At 38.1% G+C, this 21,098-nt stretch overlaps 1 protein-coding gene across 3 annotated transcripts in view; it reads left to right on the top strand.

Moving 5' to 3' along the window:
- Nucleotides 1-21,098, top strand: part of PPP2R2C (protein phosphatase 2 regulatory subunit Bgamma) — a 516,687-nt gene that overhangs the window by 47,504 nt on the left and 448,085 nt on the right. For 2 of the 3 annotated variants that reach the window (XR_015309779.1, XM_086964112.1), the window contains exon 2: nt 14,323-14,352. The exons of the other annotated variant lie outside the window; for it this stretch is intronic. Coding sequence is in view for 1 of the 2 variants with exons in the window: in XM_086964112.1 (XP_086820238.1) it covers nt 14,323-14,352 (30 nt within the window). In the remaining variant the exon portion in view is untranslated. The remainder of the gene's footprint in view (nt 1-14,322; nt 14,353-21,098) is intronic. 3 annotated transcript variants of the gene reach the window in all.

Genomic DNA, 21,098 nt, shown 5'->3' with positions numbered 1-21,098 from the left:
GGTAAGGACAAACCAAATATTTTTTGTAACTTTTTAAAATTACTTGAACCTAAATTATGTGGTTACCATGCTTTAAGTGGGGACAAATATATTATTCACAGAATGTTTCCCCGTGTAGCAGATCATATTATTGTTAGAGGAAAACTTCACTCATTTGATGTGTCTGAGTTACAGATCTGAGCTGGATGTCTGATTCTACCATGTTGAGTAAAATGGCTCAGGATAATGTGAAGCAAGTGCTGTAACCTTTATAGATTTGGAAGGATGATACTAAAAAATAATGGGAAACATAAAGAGCAATTCCACAAATGTTTGTTTCCCCTTTGCTTTCATCGGTCGTACATCTTCTGTGTGTTCTCTCCAAAACACTCTGAAATAAATGGGACCCATCATTGCTTTTTACAGCACAATTTCCAAAATATATTGGCTACAAAGTAATTCAATTTAGAGCTGTCCTAAAGGGGTATGAAATATTCCAGTGCTTCAGTATGTGCCACTGTACCCAATCACACTATTTCTTCATATTAACATAGCACATGTGTACCTACAAAAAGGGCGTCTCTTACAAAAAACAAAACCGTGGATGAACCGAAGGCAAGTGTATGAGCCACAGTAGAAACAGACACATTATAAAAAAGTGTGCCCCACTGGAAGAACTTAAGACAGGATCTTGACATAAAGCTCTCTGCTTTACCTCTGTTAGTCATCATCAGGATGGGCTACTATAACTACACCAATCCATGCCACCAGGGCCCCGTTCTAGTTGTGTGTGGTCTCTGGTAGTGTGGGGTTGAGGTAAAAAACTTTCCCACAGCTGATTTGGAGATCCAGTCCAGTTCAGCTGTTATTCCAGTTTTTCAATTCCACAATGCCCCAATAAGTTGATGTCAAAATATTGATGGAACAATATAGAATGCAAAAATATCAACTACCATATTTAAACAGGGAAAATATATCGAATCAAAAATATATATGTAAAAAGATAGATGTAAAAAATTTCGATTTCAAAATATATTAAATATATTAAATATTAATATTATTTTTACCAAAATAAATTAAATGTAATATACATTAAATATACCATTAAATATACCAAATAAACTTAATAAAAAATAAACATAAATACAAAATAATTTATACATATACATATATTTAACTAATATCCCTTTTCAATTTTTAAACTTAAAAGTTCTCAACAAAATATATATATATATATATATATATATATATATATATATAATCAATCATTTAAAATAAAAAAACATTCTATAATAAATTAAAACATTAAATTATAAAAAAAATACATTTCACAATACAATAAATGCAACAATGGGGAAAATGTTGGATAGCAAAATAATTACATTTACTATTCCAACTCCAGTGAGCACAACAGTAGGGAAAGTGTTGGATACCAGAGAGTAGATAATTACTATTCCCACTTCAAAGATTGCAACAGCAGGGGAAGTATTGGATAGCGAAGGGTAAAAAATACTATTCCCGCTCCAGTGAGTGCAACAGTAGGGAAAGTATTGGATAGCACAGGGGTAAAAATTACTATTCCCACTCCAGTGAGTACAACAGTAGGGAAAGTGCTGGATAGTGCAGTGGGGTAGAAATTACTATTCCCACTCCCGTGAGTGCAACAGTAGGGAAAGTGTTGGATAGCAGAGAAACAAAAATTACTAATAATATTTAAACAATGGAAAACATTTCTAAAAATCATAAAAATAAACAATATTAAAAATATACAATTAAATATATTAAACATACAAAAAGAACACATATAATATAAATTGCATATAACAAAAAGCTACAAATATATCAAAGAAATTAATAAATACATTTATGAACAATAATCATTTAAAAGGAGCAAATATTAACAAACAAAAATTTTTTTTAAAACATAAATGTATATATTTTATTTCCTACCCTATAACACCACACCAATAAAAACACTTCAACAATTGTATTTACATTTATTTCCATAATTATTAATCAACTAAAATATATATTAATAAAAAAGTAATAAGCATTCATTAAATACACATGCTTTAACACTATAATATCTACAACACACACACAAAATTAATTACACAATTACCACTAATTATTAATTCATCAATTATAAATAAATTACTTGCCACCATTTACACCTAGGAACACTTCAAAACACACCTAAAACGAATTACACAATGAACATAATTAATTTCTATTTAATTATTTTAAATTAATTAACAACAAAATATTAATTCATTCATAATAAATTACTTTACACATTTAACACTATAATATCTCAATTAAACAAATATTAATTAATAAAAAATATTCAATACCTGCAATATAATTAAATTACTTCCTACCCTATTCCCCTATAAACCCGCACCCGGTACTGAACTAAAAACGCAAAATTCAAATAAAAAATATTAATAACAACTAAAAATAATCTTTACATTTTATATATTTAAATTACTTTAAATCCGCAACCCGTTACGGAACTAAACACGCAAAATTCAAATTAAAAAAGAATTAATAAATACTAACATTTTAATACATATAATAAAAATTCTTATACTAAAAAATACATCACATACATATAAAATATATAATAAATTACATAACATCAATAAAAAAATAGATTATTTTAACAACTATATTTTTGCAAACGATATTAAACACTTTGATATTTTAAACATCGATATTACTTACCTAAAACCAATATTCTTGATGACGATATTTTGTCTGCCGATATTTCTGACCCACGATATTTTATTCTCCATATTTGTGCAAGTCAATATTTTTGCATCGATATTCTGTCTCTGCACCGCCATTATGCACACTCTCCTCAGTACGTAAATAATGTTGTTGGGCAGATTTACACAGTGCCAAAGTATGTAAAACACATAATTTAATGTCATCTACATTGCTTTCAGTGTGGAATCACATATTTCAATGCTGGTTTCGACCTTGCGATTTTTCATGTTCTCATAAAAGTCAGTTTAGGCATTTCCATGTGCAAAAAGTAGAATTACATGGCAGTTTACATGCTGCTGTGACATTCAACTCTAGAATTGTACCAGGTTATACAGGACCATTGCAATGAGTCAATTTTTCCGTTAGTACAAATGATCATTGTATGCCAGCTTTCGAATTGCCTCAGTAAGTGAAGTTTAATTCACATGCTGTCTCCCACATTTCCCAATGTAATGTGCATACTAGTTTCAGGTGAACAGCATACAAGTATAAAAAGCGTACCTACATTGTCCCAAGCACATTTTGTCTTTAGAGTACATCTCTCTCTCTCTCTCTCTCTCTCTTTTTATATATATATATATATATATATACATATACATATATATATATATACATATATATATATATATACATATATATATATATATATATATATATATATATATATATATATATATATATATATATATCTCTTGCCAGTCTTTCTCGTTCATGTAGTTTTTGAAGCAAGAAGGCAGACCCAAAAATAGTGCAAAGTCGGGTTTATTCTGAAAACGCCCGCACCACCGCCATTACGCGTTTCAGCCTCCTCCGAGGCCTTGATCACATGACACATTGATATATATATATCAGACAATGGACCACTTCAATGAAAAGCAATCAGAGGACAAAGCAGGGAACGTAGAAAGGCCTAATTTATTTATTTAACAGCTTTGGCATGACGTGTTTGGGCGGGTGTGCCTTTCTCAAATGCCGCTGATGCCGGTAAACGCCCCCAATCCTCTTTTTGAACATCCTGCAGTACTCTCATTGGTGGAAGTTCAACTGGCCCCAGTCAGTTAATTGGAGTGTTACTGTAGTGTTTGATGATAAACTGCAGCTCCCAGCAGACATCACTAGGGGTGCTGAAACAAAAAGCCAAAGAATGCAATCTGCACCTCAAATTGTTTGCACTCTACTGCATGGAGTTCGAGGTCAGTGTATGGTGCAAAGAACACGCCTCACAAATTGAGAATGGAAAAATGGAAGACATTGTAATAAACCTCATAAAAACGCAAAACAAATATTCTAATTGGCCATTTTCAACAACAGTTATTAAAAGCAATAGTAGCACCAAAATAAACCAAGAAAAAATAAATAGTGCTTTTGAGAACCACCAACAAAAATCAATCATAAAGTTTGTCATACATGGCCATTACCTGTGACATCCATGTATAGTGGGCAGACGTTGCCCATGGTGGGTTGGGTGATGATAAGTACCATAGCCACCATGGCCACAGTATATACCTTTGTAGCACTAATACTGGGCAAGGCGCAATTCTGGTATGTGCCGTTTGCACCGCCTAGATTTGTGAGAGGACCACACAGCATACTGACCTGTTGATATACAAAGGGAATCTTCCTGCTGTGGCATGACCAGGCTGTGACTACAGGTTTTCCTATTCCTTGCCAGCCCTCCCTTCAATATTCAAGTTTTGAGGGTACACCTCGCAGCAAGGCCCTCATTCTGAGTGCCATCAGTAGCAGCACTTAACAACCACATCAGTATTATGAGGAGGAGTTCTTAATCTGGAGACATTGGCTGTGGGTGAAGTACTATTCAAAAGACACAGGAATGTGTGCAGAAGTACTGATTCCTGTGGAGTATTCAACAAAATATTGTAATAGGAGTATTTTTGCCACTTCAACAACAGTTACCGATGTCGCCTGTATCGGTAACTGTGTGGCCGAAAGTAGGGATACCAGGCAGAAATCAACCGATCCACTCATTTGGATGTTTTGAGTGCAGTACTGAAGCAGCTGATAGGTGACCAATTCTCTGTAGTGCATTTCGTTGCATTGCCACCCCTGATAAAAGGGTGTATATGAAAACTCTATAGCTATGATGATACTGAGTTCAACAAAAGAGGCATAGTTAATTGAAGGGCGGAGAGAGTTCATCTTTGTATTCATCCTTTGTGGTTTAACCGCATCAATGCTGCGGCGATTTTTGCGCTTTGCGGCTGTTTTCCCTTTTCCGCGTTACATGACGAGCTCAGCTCGTCATCAGCACATGCCACCCGTGGCTGATGACGAGCTGAGCTCGTCATCAGCAGCGAAGGGGTTAAGGATGCATGTACAAAGGCTCTTATGCATCCTCCCACTGGTCAGTCAAGATTGAAGAAAGCCATATAATTGCTTTTGCTGCATGATTGGATTGGATCATCGGCAAATGCTCCTTATGTATTGCTCTTATAAAAATTGGGATGATTTTTCAGGCGTTTAACAAGTCAAAGAAGTTGTATTATAAGCTATGGGGCTCATTTACAAACTTTTGGCATGGGGCAGCACTGCAAGCCTTCTTGCCGCAATGCCCTATGTGAAAAGAAAAGGGCAGGAATGCGCTGTATCTATGAACCATGTTCGTTGCGGGATATGACTAACTTCCATACCCGTTTACATCACGAAGCATTCTGTCCGACTGATCCGGACCGCGCAAGATCGGCAACCGATCGTTGCTGCCCGAATTATCCACGCAGCACCTTTGTGCATCAGCCAGACCCCCCTACGACCGCAACAGGATCGTGTCCTCTTGCCTTGATACAACCGCTGAGATAACAGATCACGCCAATAATATCGCGTTGGGGTCGTCCCGTTAATAATTCGTGCTTTTCATTTTTAACGACGATCTATTCGGACCAAGCCATCGCATGGCACCACGGTCTAATTTTATGCTACTTTATGGTGTGTCCCCTTCCCCCGTCCTGATGAAGACCCCACAGCAAGGATAGCAAGTCTACCTGCAAAATAGAGGGTCGAAACGTCGACAACCACCCTTATCACCAACTCCACGCCCTGACTTTTCATTTATTGAACTTTTTGGAGTATGCTGTTCTTTTGAAATGATAATTTGAACTTTGCGGTCCCCATTCCTGCACATATTGTGTAGTATGGACGAATGACGCCAATTGACTGATTTAATTGTCACAACAAACTTCCTTCTTCTTCCCTCCACTATCTCCTCACAGGATCACTCCCCCCTCCCTTGTCCTTCTACTACTTTTGGGGCACTTCATGAACTATATTTAAGTGTCAATATACGTTATATATTTGTAACAAGTATTCACATTGTGATTAAAACAATGTGAACAGATTTCTTTTGTGATTGGTTTATTTATTATTTTTTGCCTTGTAAATCTTTTCTTGATTACTGGGACTCCTCCTTCTTACTGTATCTATGAGATACTGCACATTCCTGTCCCCTTCCCCTGCGCTGGCACACAATTGGCTGCCATGCCCCACACAGGCACGCTTTCACAACGGTGCAAGGGTTTATGCATTGTGGGAATGATTGTTTTTGTGCAGGAAGGCACTTCTTCCTGAACAAAAACAATCAGGCTGGCTTTAGAACTGGTGGCGCCCTGTGTGACAATATTTGTTGCCCCCTCCTCCCCCCCAATGACCACCTCGTCACGGATTTCCTCACTACCACTAGTCTCCATGAGCACTCCCTTAGATTCATTTAGTTTTTTAGTGCCACTCATACCAGTTTAAGGTGTCCGAACACTTTACATCATACATACATTGCACGGAGACAATCATAGGTTTGTAAATCAGTCTATAGGAAATATTACATAAGACACAGGCCTACAAGATGGAGTCACATGTCATCCATACTGGTAGGCAGTATAGTTTAGGAGTCCTTGGTCTGGAAAAGCACAAATTCAAAATTTAAAAAGTAGCACCATTGTTAGAGGTTTTAATAATAAGAATTGATTTCAACCCAAATTAACCCTTTTGCAATATTAGGATAAGGAAAGACTGGGCAAAAAAATATTTAGCTGTAATATATTCCTTGCAGTTTGCATGCAGGTCTTTGACGACAGTTTTAATAGTTCACTTCTCTGTATTAGGATTGAAACATTTATGCTGCAAGTAACAAAAGGATCTCTCTGACAAATGTGATAACCCATTCACCTATTTATAGTATATGCACTTTGTGATCTGAATGGGACACGTTCTTTGCAGCAGGCACATTTGGGGGTGTATTACGATGGCGGGCGGACAAAGTCCACCCGCCACCGTAACAGAATGCAGGACCGTCCGCCAGGGGTACGGTGGTCCAGCACCTGCAATTATGATGCCACTGCCACCGTGGCGGTGGCATCTTCTATTCCCTATTCCCAGCATTGTTGTGGGCGGTGCTCACAGCACCACCCCCCACAATGCTGGGAACGCACGTTGTGCATTGGCATTCACAAGGTGACAGGCACCATACGGTGCCTGCCACCTAGTCCATACCAATGCAGGGGGGTACCATAGGGCCCCCAAAAGCAAAGACTGCATGCCTTTCCGTGGCGGCAAAGCCCCAATGGAAAGGCTGATCTCCGCCATAATCCTAACATGGATGGCAGTGTCTTGCAGACACCTGCACCATATTAACCATGTTTTCCGCCCAGTCGACGAGTTGACTGGCGAAAAAGCAGCGGATGGTCTGTACGTCTGCAGCAGACGCCCGAGCCATCCTAATATGGCAGGGAGTCTTTAAGTTGTGGATAGCGGGCAGATCGTCCCCGCCGGGCCAGCGGTGGCTACCGCAGGTCCGGTGGAGGCAGGCTGCCCACTATCCTAAATGGCCCCTAAGCATCTGTGCTAGGATGAGTCAAAACGTCCACTGCCAGACAAAGCTCCAATCTCTCTCCAGGAAGAACATTAATTACCGGAGTTATCTTGACATTTTTCCTGACGCTGGGTACAAGGAATGTAGCATCAGATGCTTTTAAAACAATGAAACATGATGCTCCCACCCCAAGGTAGTGCCCGGTGCGGTGGCACCGATCGCACTGCCCTAGAGCCGGCCCTGAAAACCAATGGAGGTGATTTCCTCCTTATATGTGTGCTGCTGAATGCAGCACACAGAGAGAGAAAAAAGAGGAGAAATAATGTTATTTCTCCTTGTTGCATCTCCCCTATGCCACCCCTGGGAGGCATAGGCTTTTGATGCATTGCCAGGTGTGGTATTGGTTATATATGTAGTGTTGTGCGCATGTATGTCTCGTGTGTGTGTGGCGCGTGTATGTGTGTGACGCGTGTATGTGTGTGCACGTGTGGAATGCGTGGAATGTATTCTTGGAAGAATGTAGTGGGTGGTGAGACAGTTGCTGAAGGAGAGGGTGGAGGATGCAGTTGTGTTCGTGTCGCTGTGTTACTTCTTACTTGATGGAATAAAGAAGAAACAAAGAACCTTGACAGTCTACGAGTCATCTTTCTTACAATATATGGCGGCGAGCGGGATTTCACAGCGGCATTGAACACAAATTTATCAAAATTTTTTGGGGGGATTATTTTTCTTCTTCATTATTTAAAATTACCATCCTTCAATTGGATTTGATTCCTATTACTACGACTACATCTTCAAATGGACTTCTGAGTGGTAAAATTGCTATTTTTAAAATTTTTTTACCTTCAGCAACGCTTACTTGTTTTGTGGTGCATTTTTCAAGTGGACTCCGGCGCGAGTGGATGGTGCATGAACGTTCCTCGCGTGTGGATTGTTGCAGCTTAAGCGGAAACATTCCTTTGGCTTTCTGTAGCGGATTGTTTATCATCACGCAGCATCGTCATCACGCGGCATCGTCATCACGCATCACAACATAACGTGGCGGCCATCTTGAATATATTTTCAGTATCCTAGCAACGAGCACTTCGTGTTGAACGTCATTCCGAGTGCCGATTTCAACGCTGACAATATTAAATAAATGCCGATTTTAACGCTGGTGATGTTAATCGTGTGCTGATTTCAACGCCACTGATACCAATAGAGTACCGTGTTCAACATTGATGGTATCAACGCTCAGAGTCCATGTAAATTCTTGGAATGTACATGAATTTATCTAATTTAAAAAAAAAAATTTTTGCTTTTCTTCTGACAAATAACTGTATTATTTACAAACTTTGGTGAACAATTTGCCCAAAAAGGAATATTAACTGTTAATACTATTTGAACTTTGGTGAACTTTTTGCGCAAGGATCGTACTTACAAGGATATTTTTTTTTCCAGTTCTAGGTTGTTGTTTTAACTGTATATATTAATTCAAATGTCTTCAATTCACCCAACACCGTTTTTTTTAGCAGAGTCCGGTGACCCTCCTATTGCTTGGGATTTATGGCTTGACATGTTCGAAGCTTATGTTGAGGTTTTAGCTGAAGAAGAATCTTCTCAAGAAAGAAAGGTGTCTTTGCTTAAACATAGACTGGGTGCAGTAGGGTTAAGGGAGTTCAAAAATTTACCTAAAATTGAAAATGCTGGTGACATGGGTGCTTATCAATGTGCTGTTAAACAAATGCAGGAGAGATTTGGAAGGAAAATTAATGTCGTTATGGAGAGGTTTAAGTTGTATTCGAGAGCTCAAAAAATAGATGAGTCAATTGATCAGTATGTTTCAGCTTTGAGGGGTTTAGCTGTTACGTGTGAATTTGAAAGTATGACGTATGACCTGGTTTTACGTGATCAGATTCTTATGAAGAATAAATCTAAAAAAAATTCAGGAAAAGTTATGGTCATCAGGGAGTACTTCATTAAAAAATGCTATTGAAGTAGCTAGAGGTGTGGAGATTTCGGACCAATGTATTCGCGAGGTCAGAAACGAGAAAAATGATTCTGATTCTACTTCAGTTAACGTGATAAATAAGGGTGACAAATCTAAATTCAAGAATGATAATAAGTCAACTAATTATTCTTCCTATCCTAATAAGAAGGGTAATGAAAAAAGTTATGAGAAAGTTAATGAGCTGAAGAAGTTTGCGTGTTTTAGGTGTGGATCTTCTAGCCATCTAGCAAACTATAAGTGGTGTCCTGCTCTTGATAAAATATGTACTAACTGTAAAAAAAAGGACATTTTACTAGAGTGTGTCGCAACTTTAAAGCTAAGGTCAATTTTCTTCAAGATGATGAGCAAGATGACATTAATTGTGTCCAATTTGATAATCAAGACAATACTTTTCACGTAGTAGGTGAAATATGCAGTGTACATGATGAGTCAACTAAAGGGATGAGTAAGGTTAGAAAGTTACCATCGTGTTTTGTCAATATTGATGGTCTAGAAGTAAAGGCTATGGTGGACTCTTGTGCGTGGTATACCATTATGGGCATGGACTTGTTTAAATCTCTTTGGCCCAACAGGTCATTATTGGGACCTGATGTACACCCAGGAAGTTACACTGGTCACAAAATACCTTTGGAAGGGTTTATACTAGCCAAAATAAGTTTTGGACACAATTTGTGTCAAGGCAAAATTTATGTGGCTAACAAAGGTGCAACTATTTTGGGGTGGCCACATATATTTGATTTAGGTATGAAAATTGATCCTAGTTTGGATTGTCCTGTTTACTCTATTCAGAATGATTGTGTTGAGAGGGATAGTTACTCAAATCATCAGGAAAAATTTCCTGATGTATTCTCTAATGGGATTGGTAAAATGATTGGCTTCAAGCAGAGAATCATATTAAGAGAAGGTGCATGTCCTGTTCGGCAAAAACTTAGGAACGTACCTATTAGTTATAGAGAAAAATTGGGAGAAATACTTAAGAAATTGTGCAAGGATGGAATTGTGGAACCAGTTGAAAGTTCAGATTGGGTTTCGCCAGTCGTGATTTCTCTTAAATCTAATGGCGATTTGCGTTTGTGTGTTGACCTAAGATGTTTAAATGAAGCTATTTGGGTTGATACATTTCCTCTTCCAAATTTGCAGGAGCTTACATCTTCCGTTGGTGGATCTTCTTGGTTTTCCAAGATAGATTTGACAAGTGCATATCACCAAATTGTGTTAGAGGATGATTCTAAACATTGCACTGCCTTCATTACCACAGAGGGAATGTTTAGATATAAACGTATGCCATTTGGCCTTGCAAGTGCATCTGTGGTTTTTCAAAGAGAAATGTGCAGGGTCCTACAAGGCATTGAAAATGCTAAAGTATTTCAGGATTACATTTTAATATATGGGAAGAACAAGGAATGTCATGATAACAGTTTATATGCGGTTCTAGATGCATTAAGAAAGAGTGGATTAACTATTAAAAACGAAAAATGTGTGTTTGGGAAATCCGAAGTAGAGTATTTGGGACATGTCATATCCAAAGATGGTATTCGACCTAAAGTCAGTCATGTTGATGCTATTTTAGCTGTTCCTGAACCTACAAATAGGGAACAATTGATGTCATTTCTGGGATTAACAGAATTTTACTCACGTTTCATTGAAAATTATGCTTTGAAGGTTGAACCCTTGAGATCATTGTTAAAAAGAGGTGTAATGTTTACATGGGGTGACAAACAAAAAATATGTTTTGAGAAGGTGAAGAAAGAGATAGTTACTACACCATGTTTGAAACCCTTCTTGCCAACTGCTGAATGTATTTTATCTGTGGATGCGTCTGGGTATGGAATTGGTGCTGTGTTTTCCCAACGTGTTAAATCTGAGACAGTAGTGGCGTATGCTTCACGCACATTAACAAAAGCAGAACAAAATTATTCCGTAATAGAAAAAGAATTGTTGGCTGCTTCATGGGCGGCTGAGAGATTCAGGATGTATGTGTGGGGGAGGAAGTTCAAAATTTGCACGGATCATAAACCATTGGTGAACATTTTAAGGCCTGAAGGTGGGAAGAATTTAACTCCAAGGTTGGCTCGTTTAGCTTCAAAGCGGCAAATGTTCAGTTTTGACATAGAATATATTCCGGGTAAAGACAACGTAGTTGCGGATGGTTTGTCAAGGCTACCTAATGTGGATTTGACAGATGTCAAAACAAATACTGATTGTGAGATAGCGTTTACCACTAAGGATGTATTTCTTATAGGTGATAAGGATGTTGATAGTGGTGTATCTGAGGCGTCTTGGATGAGTGAGATGGATAAAGATGTGGTTTTGAAAGAGGTTAAACGTTTTATAGTTGATGGTTGGCCAAGAGAATCCAACTTACGTGGTGAATGTGCTGCGTTTTCAAAGATTAAAGAAGAACTGTGTGTTGTTAATGATATTGTCTTAAGGGGTGACAGAATTGTGCCTCCAGTTGGCTTAAGGAAGAATATTGCTGAGAAAGGTCATTCGGGACATGGTGGTATGTCCAGCTCAAAAAAGAGGGTTAAGGAGTTGTTTTGGTGGCCAGGTGTTGATTCCATGGTGGATCGATTAGTAAGGGATTGCAAAGTTTGTGGTGCTAGTGATAAAGTGGCAAAGCCATTAAGTGTGCCTTTAACCATGGTGGAGTTACCTGACTATCCGTGGCAAAAAGTGGCTATTGATTTCATGGGGCCATTTTCAGCCTTATCGTCTATGGATTGTTATGCCATTGTATTAGTTGATTACTATTCGAAATGGCCCGAGGTAAGAATGGTAAGTGGGATGACTACGGATGTGGTTATTGAGTTTTTAGAGGACGTGTTTTCAAGGGAAGGAGTACCAGAAGTTCTGGTTTCGGACAATGGTCCCCAGTTTGTGTCACAGAAGATGGAAGAGTTCTTAGTGGTGATGGGCATCAAGCACATCAAATCGTCACTATATCACCCAGAAGGTAACGGTCAAGTTGAGCGCTTCAACAGGGTGGTTAAGGAAGTGATCGAATTGGCATTGAGCGCGGGTTTACCTTGGAGGAAAGCTCTCCAAGAAAGATTGACTGCATATCGTGTTACTCCGCATTCTGCTACAGGGAAGACACCCTTTGAAATTTTGAGAGGTAGGAAACCATTTACTGGATTGGTTCCTTGGTGGTTGAGGAAAAGAAATGATAAAATGCAGTGTAATGGGAAGGATGTTGATAAAGAAATCAGATCTGAAGTCAAAAAGTATCAAGATAGCAATCAGCAGTATCATGGAAACAAACATGCTTGGCCTTTGGTTAAGATTGGTCAGATGGTTAGAGTGAAGAACCCTAGAATAGTGTTGAAAGGTGAAAGTGTATGGTCCAAACCCTTGAGAGTAATGAAGGTATTTGGTAGCGCTGTAGAATTGGAAGATGGTAAGAGGTGGAATTTTCGGCAATTGAGTTTTTGCAATGAGAGGAATGGTGTGGTAGGTTCACGATCTGGTGGTGTTGATGATGGGACGTGTAGTGGTTATATGTTAGGTGATGATTTTGGTCTAGTAAAGGAGTTGGCGTTAACTGGCAGTACGGGTGGTTGTAGTTCTAGTTGTGATACGGGAAATGGTGTTAGAGATATTGTTGATGTTGGATCATCTTGTACCAATGTTGGTGTTGAAGGTGAGACTCTTCGCCGTGGTGATAGAACAAGGAAGATGCCTGTCCGGTTTTCTGATTTTAAATTAGGGTAATTCTTTTTGTGGTGACTTAAGCTTTTGAGGAGGAGGGTGTGTGGTATTGGTTATATATGTAGTGTTGTGCGCGTGTATGTCTCGTGTGTGTGTGGCGCGTGTATGTGTGTGACGCGTGTATATGTGTGCACGTGTGGAATGCGTGGAATGTATTCTTGGAAGAATGTAGTGGGTGGTGAGACAGTTGCTGAAGGAGAGGGTGGAGGATGCAGTTGTGTTCGTGTCGCTGTGTTACTTCTTACTTGATGGAATAAAGATGAAACAAAGAACCTTGACAGTCTACAAGTCATCTTTCTTACCATACCAGGTTTACAGAATGTTGTAACTCTGGGTTTGTGTCCACTGCCATGAGTGTTACGTGGGAATAACCACTGAAACCCCATAGCATACCTCCTCATCGTAGTGTGAGGCAACACAGCGACTTGTGCTGCGTTTCCTCACACCATATCTACAAGACCATGAAAGCCATGTAGGGTGGCTTAACGTGGCCTTGTAGATATGGCAAACACTGGGCGGTGCCTGAAATTCAATGAAAGTGAAGTTTATGTGGGTCAAGGGGCTTGTGAATAAGCCCCTAGGTCCATTTTCTTTCTATCCCGATTCACAGAGCTCCTTTCTATAAGTAGGATTTATTCTTTGAAAATGAGGAGTAAGTAACGCATAACTCAGAAGCACGGAATACTTATAGAAAACCTTTAAAAATTATACAGTGCTTTATAAAATGTTTCGACATGGATGCAGTAATATTTATGATATTTTTATCACTTATGCCAATTAGACAATATGACTTCTGGAACATTTAATTGTACCCTAGAACATGTTTATATAATATTATAACTTCTTTTTAAATCAAATTCATTCATAGTGAGGTGTCACCACAAATGTTTATGACAGCCTTTAAATACATAAAAGCCATATACTTGAATGTTTAGTAGATTGCTGCAGAATGTAACATGTTGCTTAATGTAACATGCTGGTCGAATTATTGATAGTGGTTTAAGGATTTTTGTTTTGTTTTTGTTTTTGTGTTTCGCTTATGTGCTGCTAGGTTGCCTTGAGATCATTACTACAAGCAATGGTAGGTAGACATTTATTTTCTGCTTTGGCAGCCTTTACGTGTTGATTTCTAAATGTGCAATCAAGTGATGACTTTGTGTTTTGAGGTTCTCTCTTCTCTCTGTGAGATATGTCATGGTCCTGTGAGATGCACAAACAGTGCTTTGTGCTGCTGGTTTGGCAGGTAGCAGGGTAAAGAGATGACAATACCTGTACCTGATTCACAAATAGAGCAGATTTATGACCTTACTGGGTGATGATTATACAATTCAGGGAAAAACCAGTTGGGGTTTGATCCTATAAGGCTACCTTGGGGGGGTTGATCTTAGTATCAAACCAAAGAACAGAGAGAACCCCCAGTCACCATAAATCAAAGATAAATGTGAAGGAATGTAGTTCGAATACGGACATGAATCCTGTGTGACCAAGAGACCTTTTGTAATCCATTTATCTTATTTAATTGTTACTTCAAATTAGTACTGATTATTAAGGGGACAAACAATAAAGCAACAAGCTCATTAGACTGAACAAGAAAGCAATCAAATGCACCATAAATATGAGACATTCACATTAATGATCAAGTAATGCAAATCAAAAACATAAACACAAACTATTAAAGCAATCATTGTTTTGCAAAAATAGCACAAACATTCCAGATATTGTTATTCACAGAAAAAAGAGCAACACAAAGTATTCTCAGTGTGTGATTGGCATAGTTCATCTGGTCCCATACAGGAAAAAGGGAGGTGATAGCATTTCCAGTTCTACTCCTACTATGAAGAGAATGCTTTGCTTGTTAATTACTCATTTTCACTACAAAAGTTTCTTTGAGATTTAACAAAGTAATAATAGGTTTTCCATATTCCTCCCTTTTGGAAAATGCTGACACGTTTTGGCCTCAATGCAAATGAGATACCACAAATGTTTAAGCGAGGTCATTATCAGGGCGAGATTCCCTTTAAAAAAGAATCTGGGCACTGAAATGCAGAAACAAAACCTAAAAACCCATGAGACAAGAGCAAATGAAACCCTTTACCTTAATGCTTACACGCCTATGCTTTCATGAAGTTCCAAATTGCTTGTAAAACCAACAAAGCACTAAATCAAAACCTGCATTCTATACAAAATGCATTTTTTCCTTGTATTACAACAAAACATGGTTGCACAATTTCTTCAATGTGCAAACCCCACGGAGATAGTCATAAAAAAAATCATCTTTCTGGGCATTCATGCCCTATCCATGTTTTAAGTTTATATAAGTCTTTGTTCTTTAAAATGTACACAGGTGGCTCTTCCTGTAGATGTTGTCTAATTTCTACAGGTGGAGCTATCTGTATACATTTTTGAAGAAATTCGACATTTTGGATAGAATTCAGGATTTGATTTAGTGTTTTTTTTAATGGTCATGGGTCTGATGTATTTATTTTTAGCTGTGCTCCAGGGCCATGTTTGTAAAGTGGAAACACTACATGTACAATCATTTAATAACTATCGAATAGACCATTTGATTTGATTGATTCTAAGGGCTCAGTGTTACATTGAATGATTTCACTTGGGCAAAAGGTAACACTGTGATTGATCCTCACAGGATACCATGTTTTTGTTTTGCATGCTGGTTTTGAGTCATCTAGTTACTGGACATGTATACAGGACAGACATCTCCACAGGTGTAATGCATTACCTACCCACTAATTGTTGTGTATGCTTTCTTCTGCTCTCTTACACTGCATGGTTAGTTAAATAATTACACTGTATGGTTAGTTAAGTAATAAAAGTCCATTAGTTGTAAGCTGAGCTCTTCTCCCTCATGCTTCTTAAGGATTTTCAACCATTGATAGCGAGAGGACGTACCTCACCTTCTTGGAATTCTTTAAGCCCCTTTTCAATAAGTTCTTGTGTTTGTCAGGAAATTATGTATATGTTGCTTTGCTCAAAAATCGTTTCCTGCTCCTTGTTGGTTTGCATAGTGATTTTCAAGTGGTCAAGTAGTGAGCAGCTCATAAAACATTATAAACATTTTGAGAATACATTAAGAATAATGTAGAGGTATTATTCAAAGATATTGCCATCCCTTTCAAAAGAAACAGGACACTAGTACGTTCGATAGAGAAAGAAAAATTTCATTTTAATTCTTAAGAGCATGGCTAGCATGCTTTGAACTGAAGATACATTGTGGGGAGCAGCAGAGAGATACATGGTGACACTGCAGAAAATTTGCTATTTAGTACATTTAAAACCTACAGTGTGGCATGGCTGATGGGACAGTGCCATGTTATTAATGTAAAAGACACACACATGATGGATGGAAGGCGGAACAAATCAAACATTCACCCCCAGTCAAGAGATCTGGGTTAAAACCATTGTTCTTTTGCTCCCCATGCCACCCTAGTTTAGTCCCAACCATATGCAAATCAGTCTTGACCACACTCCTCATGGGAACAGTCCAGCCCGAACTGCAAAGACATGTCCTACCTGGACCAGAAACAAGCATCCTGGGACCAGTTTCGGGGAATCACCCATCATCAGTCAGGCTAGCTTCAATCCTTTGGCACAGTGGGCCAAGGACCCAAGTGTGCGCATACAGCAATGGATTTATATCCAGATCTCTGCACTGGGTTGAATGTTTGACATTGTTCAGCATTCTCTCCATGAATTGTTTTTTTTGCATTGACACCCCGAGTGGGTTGGGCTCACCATACCACAGAAGTCAAGCTAGCCGCGCTGATGATACCCCAGAACTGGCCCCAGGGTGTTTGTTTCCGGTCCAGGGAGGACCTGACCTGGCAGTTCGGGCTGGACTGTTCCCAAGGAGAGCAGGGTCAAGACTGATTTGCCTATGGCTGGGTTCAAACTGGAATGGCATGGTGAGCAAAAAAACAATGGATTTAGGTCCAGATCTCTGCACTGGGGTGAATGTTTTACACTGTTCTGCATTCTGTCCATCAATTGTTCGTTTTGCATTATGTTTTTTAATGCAGCCACTATTTTTAGTGGAGTTTTGGTGTGCATGATATTAGGAAAAAGTGCTCCAAAATAGCAATGTCATGCTAGTAACAAGCCAATGGAATGTGTAAGTTAGCGTAATGTGATGTGTTCACAAAGAAGTCTAACTTGTAATCTGAGAGTCACCTGAGTCATGAGCCTAGGAATAGCTAGGCCTGTATTACTCTTATGAATTCTAAATGGCTGCTGATGATCCGTATTCTCTTTTGGACCATATTCTGCAGATAGCATGTCTGTGCAGGAAAACAGCTCCCGTCTGTTCAGGTTTTTTGTTAAAAGGGGGTTTGTCAGGGGTGGAGCCATTCTCCATCTGAGGGTTCTCTTTTGACTCAACAGGATGAGCTTCGATTGTAAGATTGGTCTTCACCTTTGAGCTGACCATTGTGCAATGCGCAGAACTGTGAATCAGTTCTTCTTGCAACTGGTAGAGTCTTGAGTGCAAACTACTCTGATTTTGCCTGCTTTGGTTTGGCACTAGTCTGGCTGCAGCATTCTGTATTTATTGTAGCTTGCCAATTAAGTGCCTAGAGAGAATCATGAGAAGCCCGTTAACATTATGAAGGCATGGCAGTACTAAAGCGGGTGATGCCCGTATACTGTAAGAGAAACCTAAGACCTATAGACCTGCTTACTTGTTGTTCCTGCCTCCATCTTCATTTGCACCTGAGACCATGAGAAGCATGGGTAGCGTTAGGCATTGCCAGCTGCCCATCTTTTGGTGTACCTATCTGACATCCCTGGCTGCCACCTTCTATTTACCACAACATGTCATTGTCAGGGGACGTGAGCTGCTGCTAGGTAATGTATCCCTGCTTGAAAATGTATGTTTCCATCCCAGCAGTATCTGGCTTGAGGATTGCCTGGTGCTATGGACAGCCGCGGCCCGTGGAGAGAGTTCGGTCAGACAGGGAGGCGGTGCGGGGGAGGGGCAGGGTGGAGGGTGGTAAACAACGGAATATGGATAATTGCAGGTAAGTAAACAATTTAATAAATAAAACGGATTTCGTAGCACACCCTGCATTGCAAAATGCAATGCAGCGCGCGCTACGAAATTTGCAGAGACTCACTGATATGTGCACGTGCTCCACTGTAAAGCCACCTCAAGGTTGCTGCGCCACTTTTGTGAAGAAGCACTTTAATACGTGTTTTTTTCATAGTATTTGTTTTTGGAAGCATTAATTGGGAAATGTTATTTTTAGAAGTGCTATTTCCAAATTCATTTTGGTATTTCAAATTGATATTTAACTGTGGAAGAGCTTGCCCAACTCATTTTTAATATTTGCACTGGTTACATTGAATTGCTATCTTAAAAATTATTTAATTAAATAACCTTAAACATATGATGGTACTATTGTATAGTTTTTTAGCCTGATCTCTGTACCATATGTGTTATATTGTCACCTCAAGCATCTATAATCTATCCTACAGTCTATGTTGCAATGCTATGAAATAAATCAAATGTAAGTTAAATCCCATAGTAGTTCATTTTTTGTGATAGCTATAGAGGGCTTCGACTTCGGGGTGAATAATTTAAAGATTAAATGATCACATCTGCCTGTAGTGATTGTAGTGTAGTGCATCTGATTATTGAAGGGGTTAATTTGTAAATTGAAAGTATCTGTGAAGCAAAAACTTTAAAGGTGGTGCTCTTTTACAGATAGAACTTAACTTCAGTCGACAGTCACTGTTTCCTATATTCTGCCTATATTTATCTCTTAGTTTTAGGCTATTTTAGAGCAATCTATCTTCTCTTGACAAAACATTTTAAATTATAATATATTAAAAAATATAAACTCTTATTTTTGGGAGATAAAAAAGCGCACTGTACAAGTTTAAATTTTTAATTTTTATTATTGAGTATATAAATAGGTATCAAGATCAGAAACAGCATAAGGAAGAAAATAACATGGTAGAGTATACAATAAAAGGGAGCTATAATGCTATATATGGAGGAAAGAAACTGTAAAGTACAGCCTTATACAAGTTAAAAAAAGAATAAGATTAGAGTACCATCTAGACTATTAATTATCTCAATTTTAAAATAATAATGAGAAAAAAGCAAGAAGGAAGAAAAGTGAAGAAAAAAGGAAAAGGAATAAAGGAGGAGAAAGAAGAGGAAGGGAGCAGAATTGTCGAATAAGTATTAGTATTAAGAGGAGTATGTAGACAGAAAAGTAGTAAAAGGTAACCAAAGTAAATCAGATTTGATTTTTTGAGATACAGATGAAGATGAAACAGTCGAAATTCTATGTTCGTCACAAATAAGATTCCACCATGTTAGCATAAATATTTTGGAATTATCTTTCAGCAAGTAAGAATAACTTTAAATGCAAGAGCAATAAAAAGTTCAAACAATTTCAACGTCAGCACTGTGTCATGACAATCAACTGACATGGAGCCAAGAAAAACATTTTGAACTGATAAGGGGATACAGAAAAGAAAAAACTCTTGGAACATTTGGGCCAAATTGATTTCCAAAATTTTAGGACATTAGGACAATGGTATATCAAATGAGATAATGTACCATTGGTGGAAAGGCATGAACAGCAGAGAGGAGAGGAAGAAGGGTTGATTTTATGTATAAATACTGGCGCCCTAACAGCTCTATTATATAGCAAGAATAAAGATTGAGTAATATCAACATCTCTGAAAAAATGTATGCCATAATTTGTCCAATTTTTTAGATGAAAGGGTGATGGAAAGGTCTATTTTCAAAGCTAGTTCAGTTGGAGATTTTTGTCTTTCAGAGATAGGAGTAGGTAAAAGTTTGTATATAAAGGAAGCTTTAGGATTAGAGTCAGAAGAGATTTTATGTGAAGGAGTTAGGGGAATAAATTGGGTAATGTTAGCAGGAAAGGTTTTGGTTGAAAGAAATGATTGAAGTACCTGTGGTAATTGAGAATATTGAGGTAAGCAAGAAGAGGGTAAATCATAACATACTTGTATTGTATTAAAAGGTAAAACAGAGTAATGGGATACAATTTGGTGGACCTAAGAATATTCTTCTCTTTCCAATGTTTGAAATAGAAGGATTTATGGCGAAACTTAATAAATGTATTGTACTAAATAGAAGAGGCAAGGACAGCTTGATAGAAGTTAGAGCCGTCTATAAACAGTGAATGTAACAAGTGTTGGGAATATTTTACAAAAGGATGCTTGGATATAAAGGTGCAAATGGGCATACAACAAATGACATAGAAAGAAAGGTCATGTAATAGAGAACATTCAAAATGAATCCAGCTAGGTATTGGAACATCGTGGTATTGTCTGTTTATTGGATACACTTGTCTGATTGAACCCTTTGTTTTTTGGTTTGATTAATTTAGGTAAAGCAATATGGGGGTGTTTGTTATTCCAGAGAAACTTTGTACAGATAGAATTGATTTGGTTAAAATAATAATTGTGGATTTTAAAGGGTAACATAGAAAGCAGAAATAGAATGAGCGGTACAATCATTTTAATGGTATCCAATCTACCCCACCAGCATAAATGTAGTGAGGACCATGAGGAGAGTAGGTTTTGAATTTAAATTTTCAAAGCATTAAAATGATGGATAAGAGTTTGAGGAATGGTAGGGTAAAGCCATACACCAAGGTATTTAATTTTAGATGGACACCATTTAAAGTTGGTGTCAGAGAACATGAATTGGTCGCATATTGTATTTAAGGGTAGTATTTCAGTTTTAGAAAAAGTTTCATTTATGCCGGGATATTTTAGAATATAAGGCAATTTCCTGCAAGAAGGAGGGTAAGAAAGTTAAGGGTT

The sequence above is a fragment of the Lissotriton vulgaris genome, chromosome 3_2 (genome assembly GCF_964263255.1).
Source record: "Lissotriton vulgaris chromosome 3_2, aLisVul1.2, whole genome shotgun sequence".
Classification (NCBI taxonomy): domain Eukaryota; kingdom Metazoa; phylum Chordata; class Amphibia; order Caudata; family Salamandridae; genus Lissotriton; species Lissotriton vulgaris.
The sequence above is the reverse complement of the archived record's forward strand: the minus strand, read 5'-3'. Positions and strand labels throughout refer to the sequence as shown.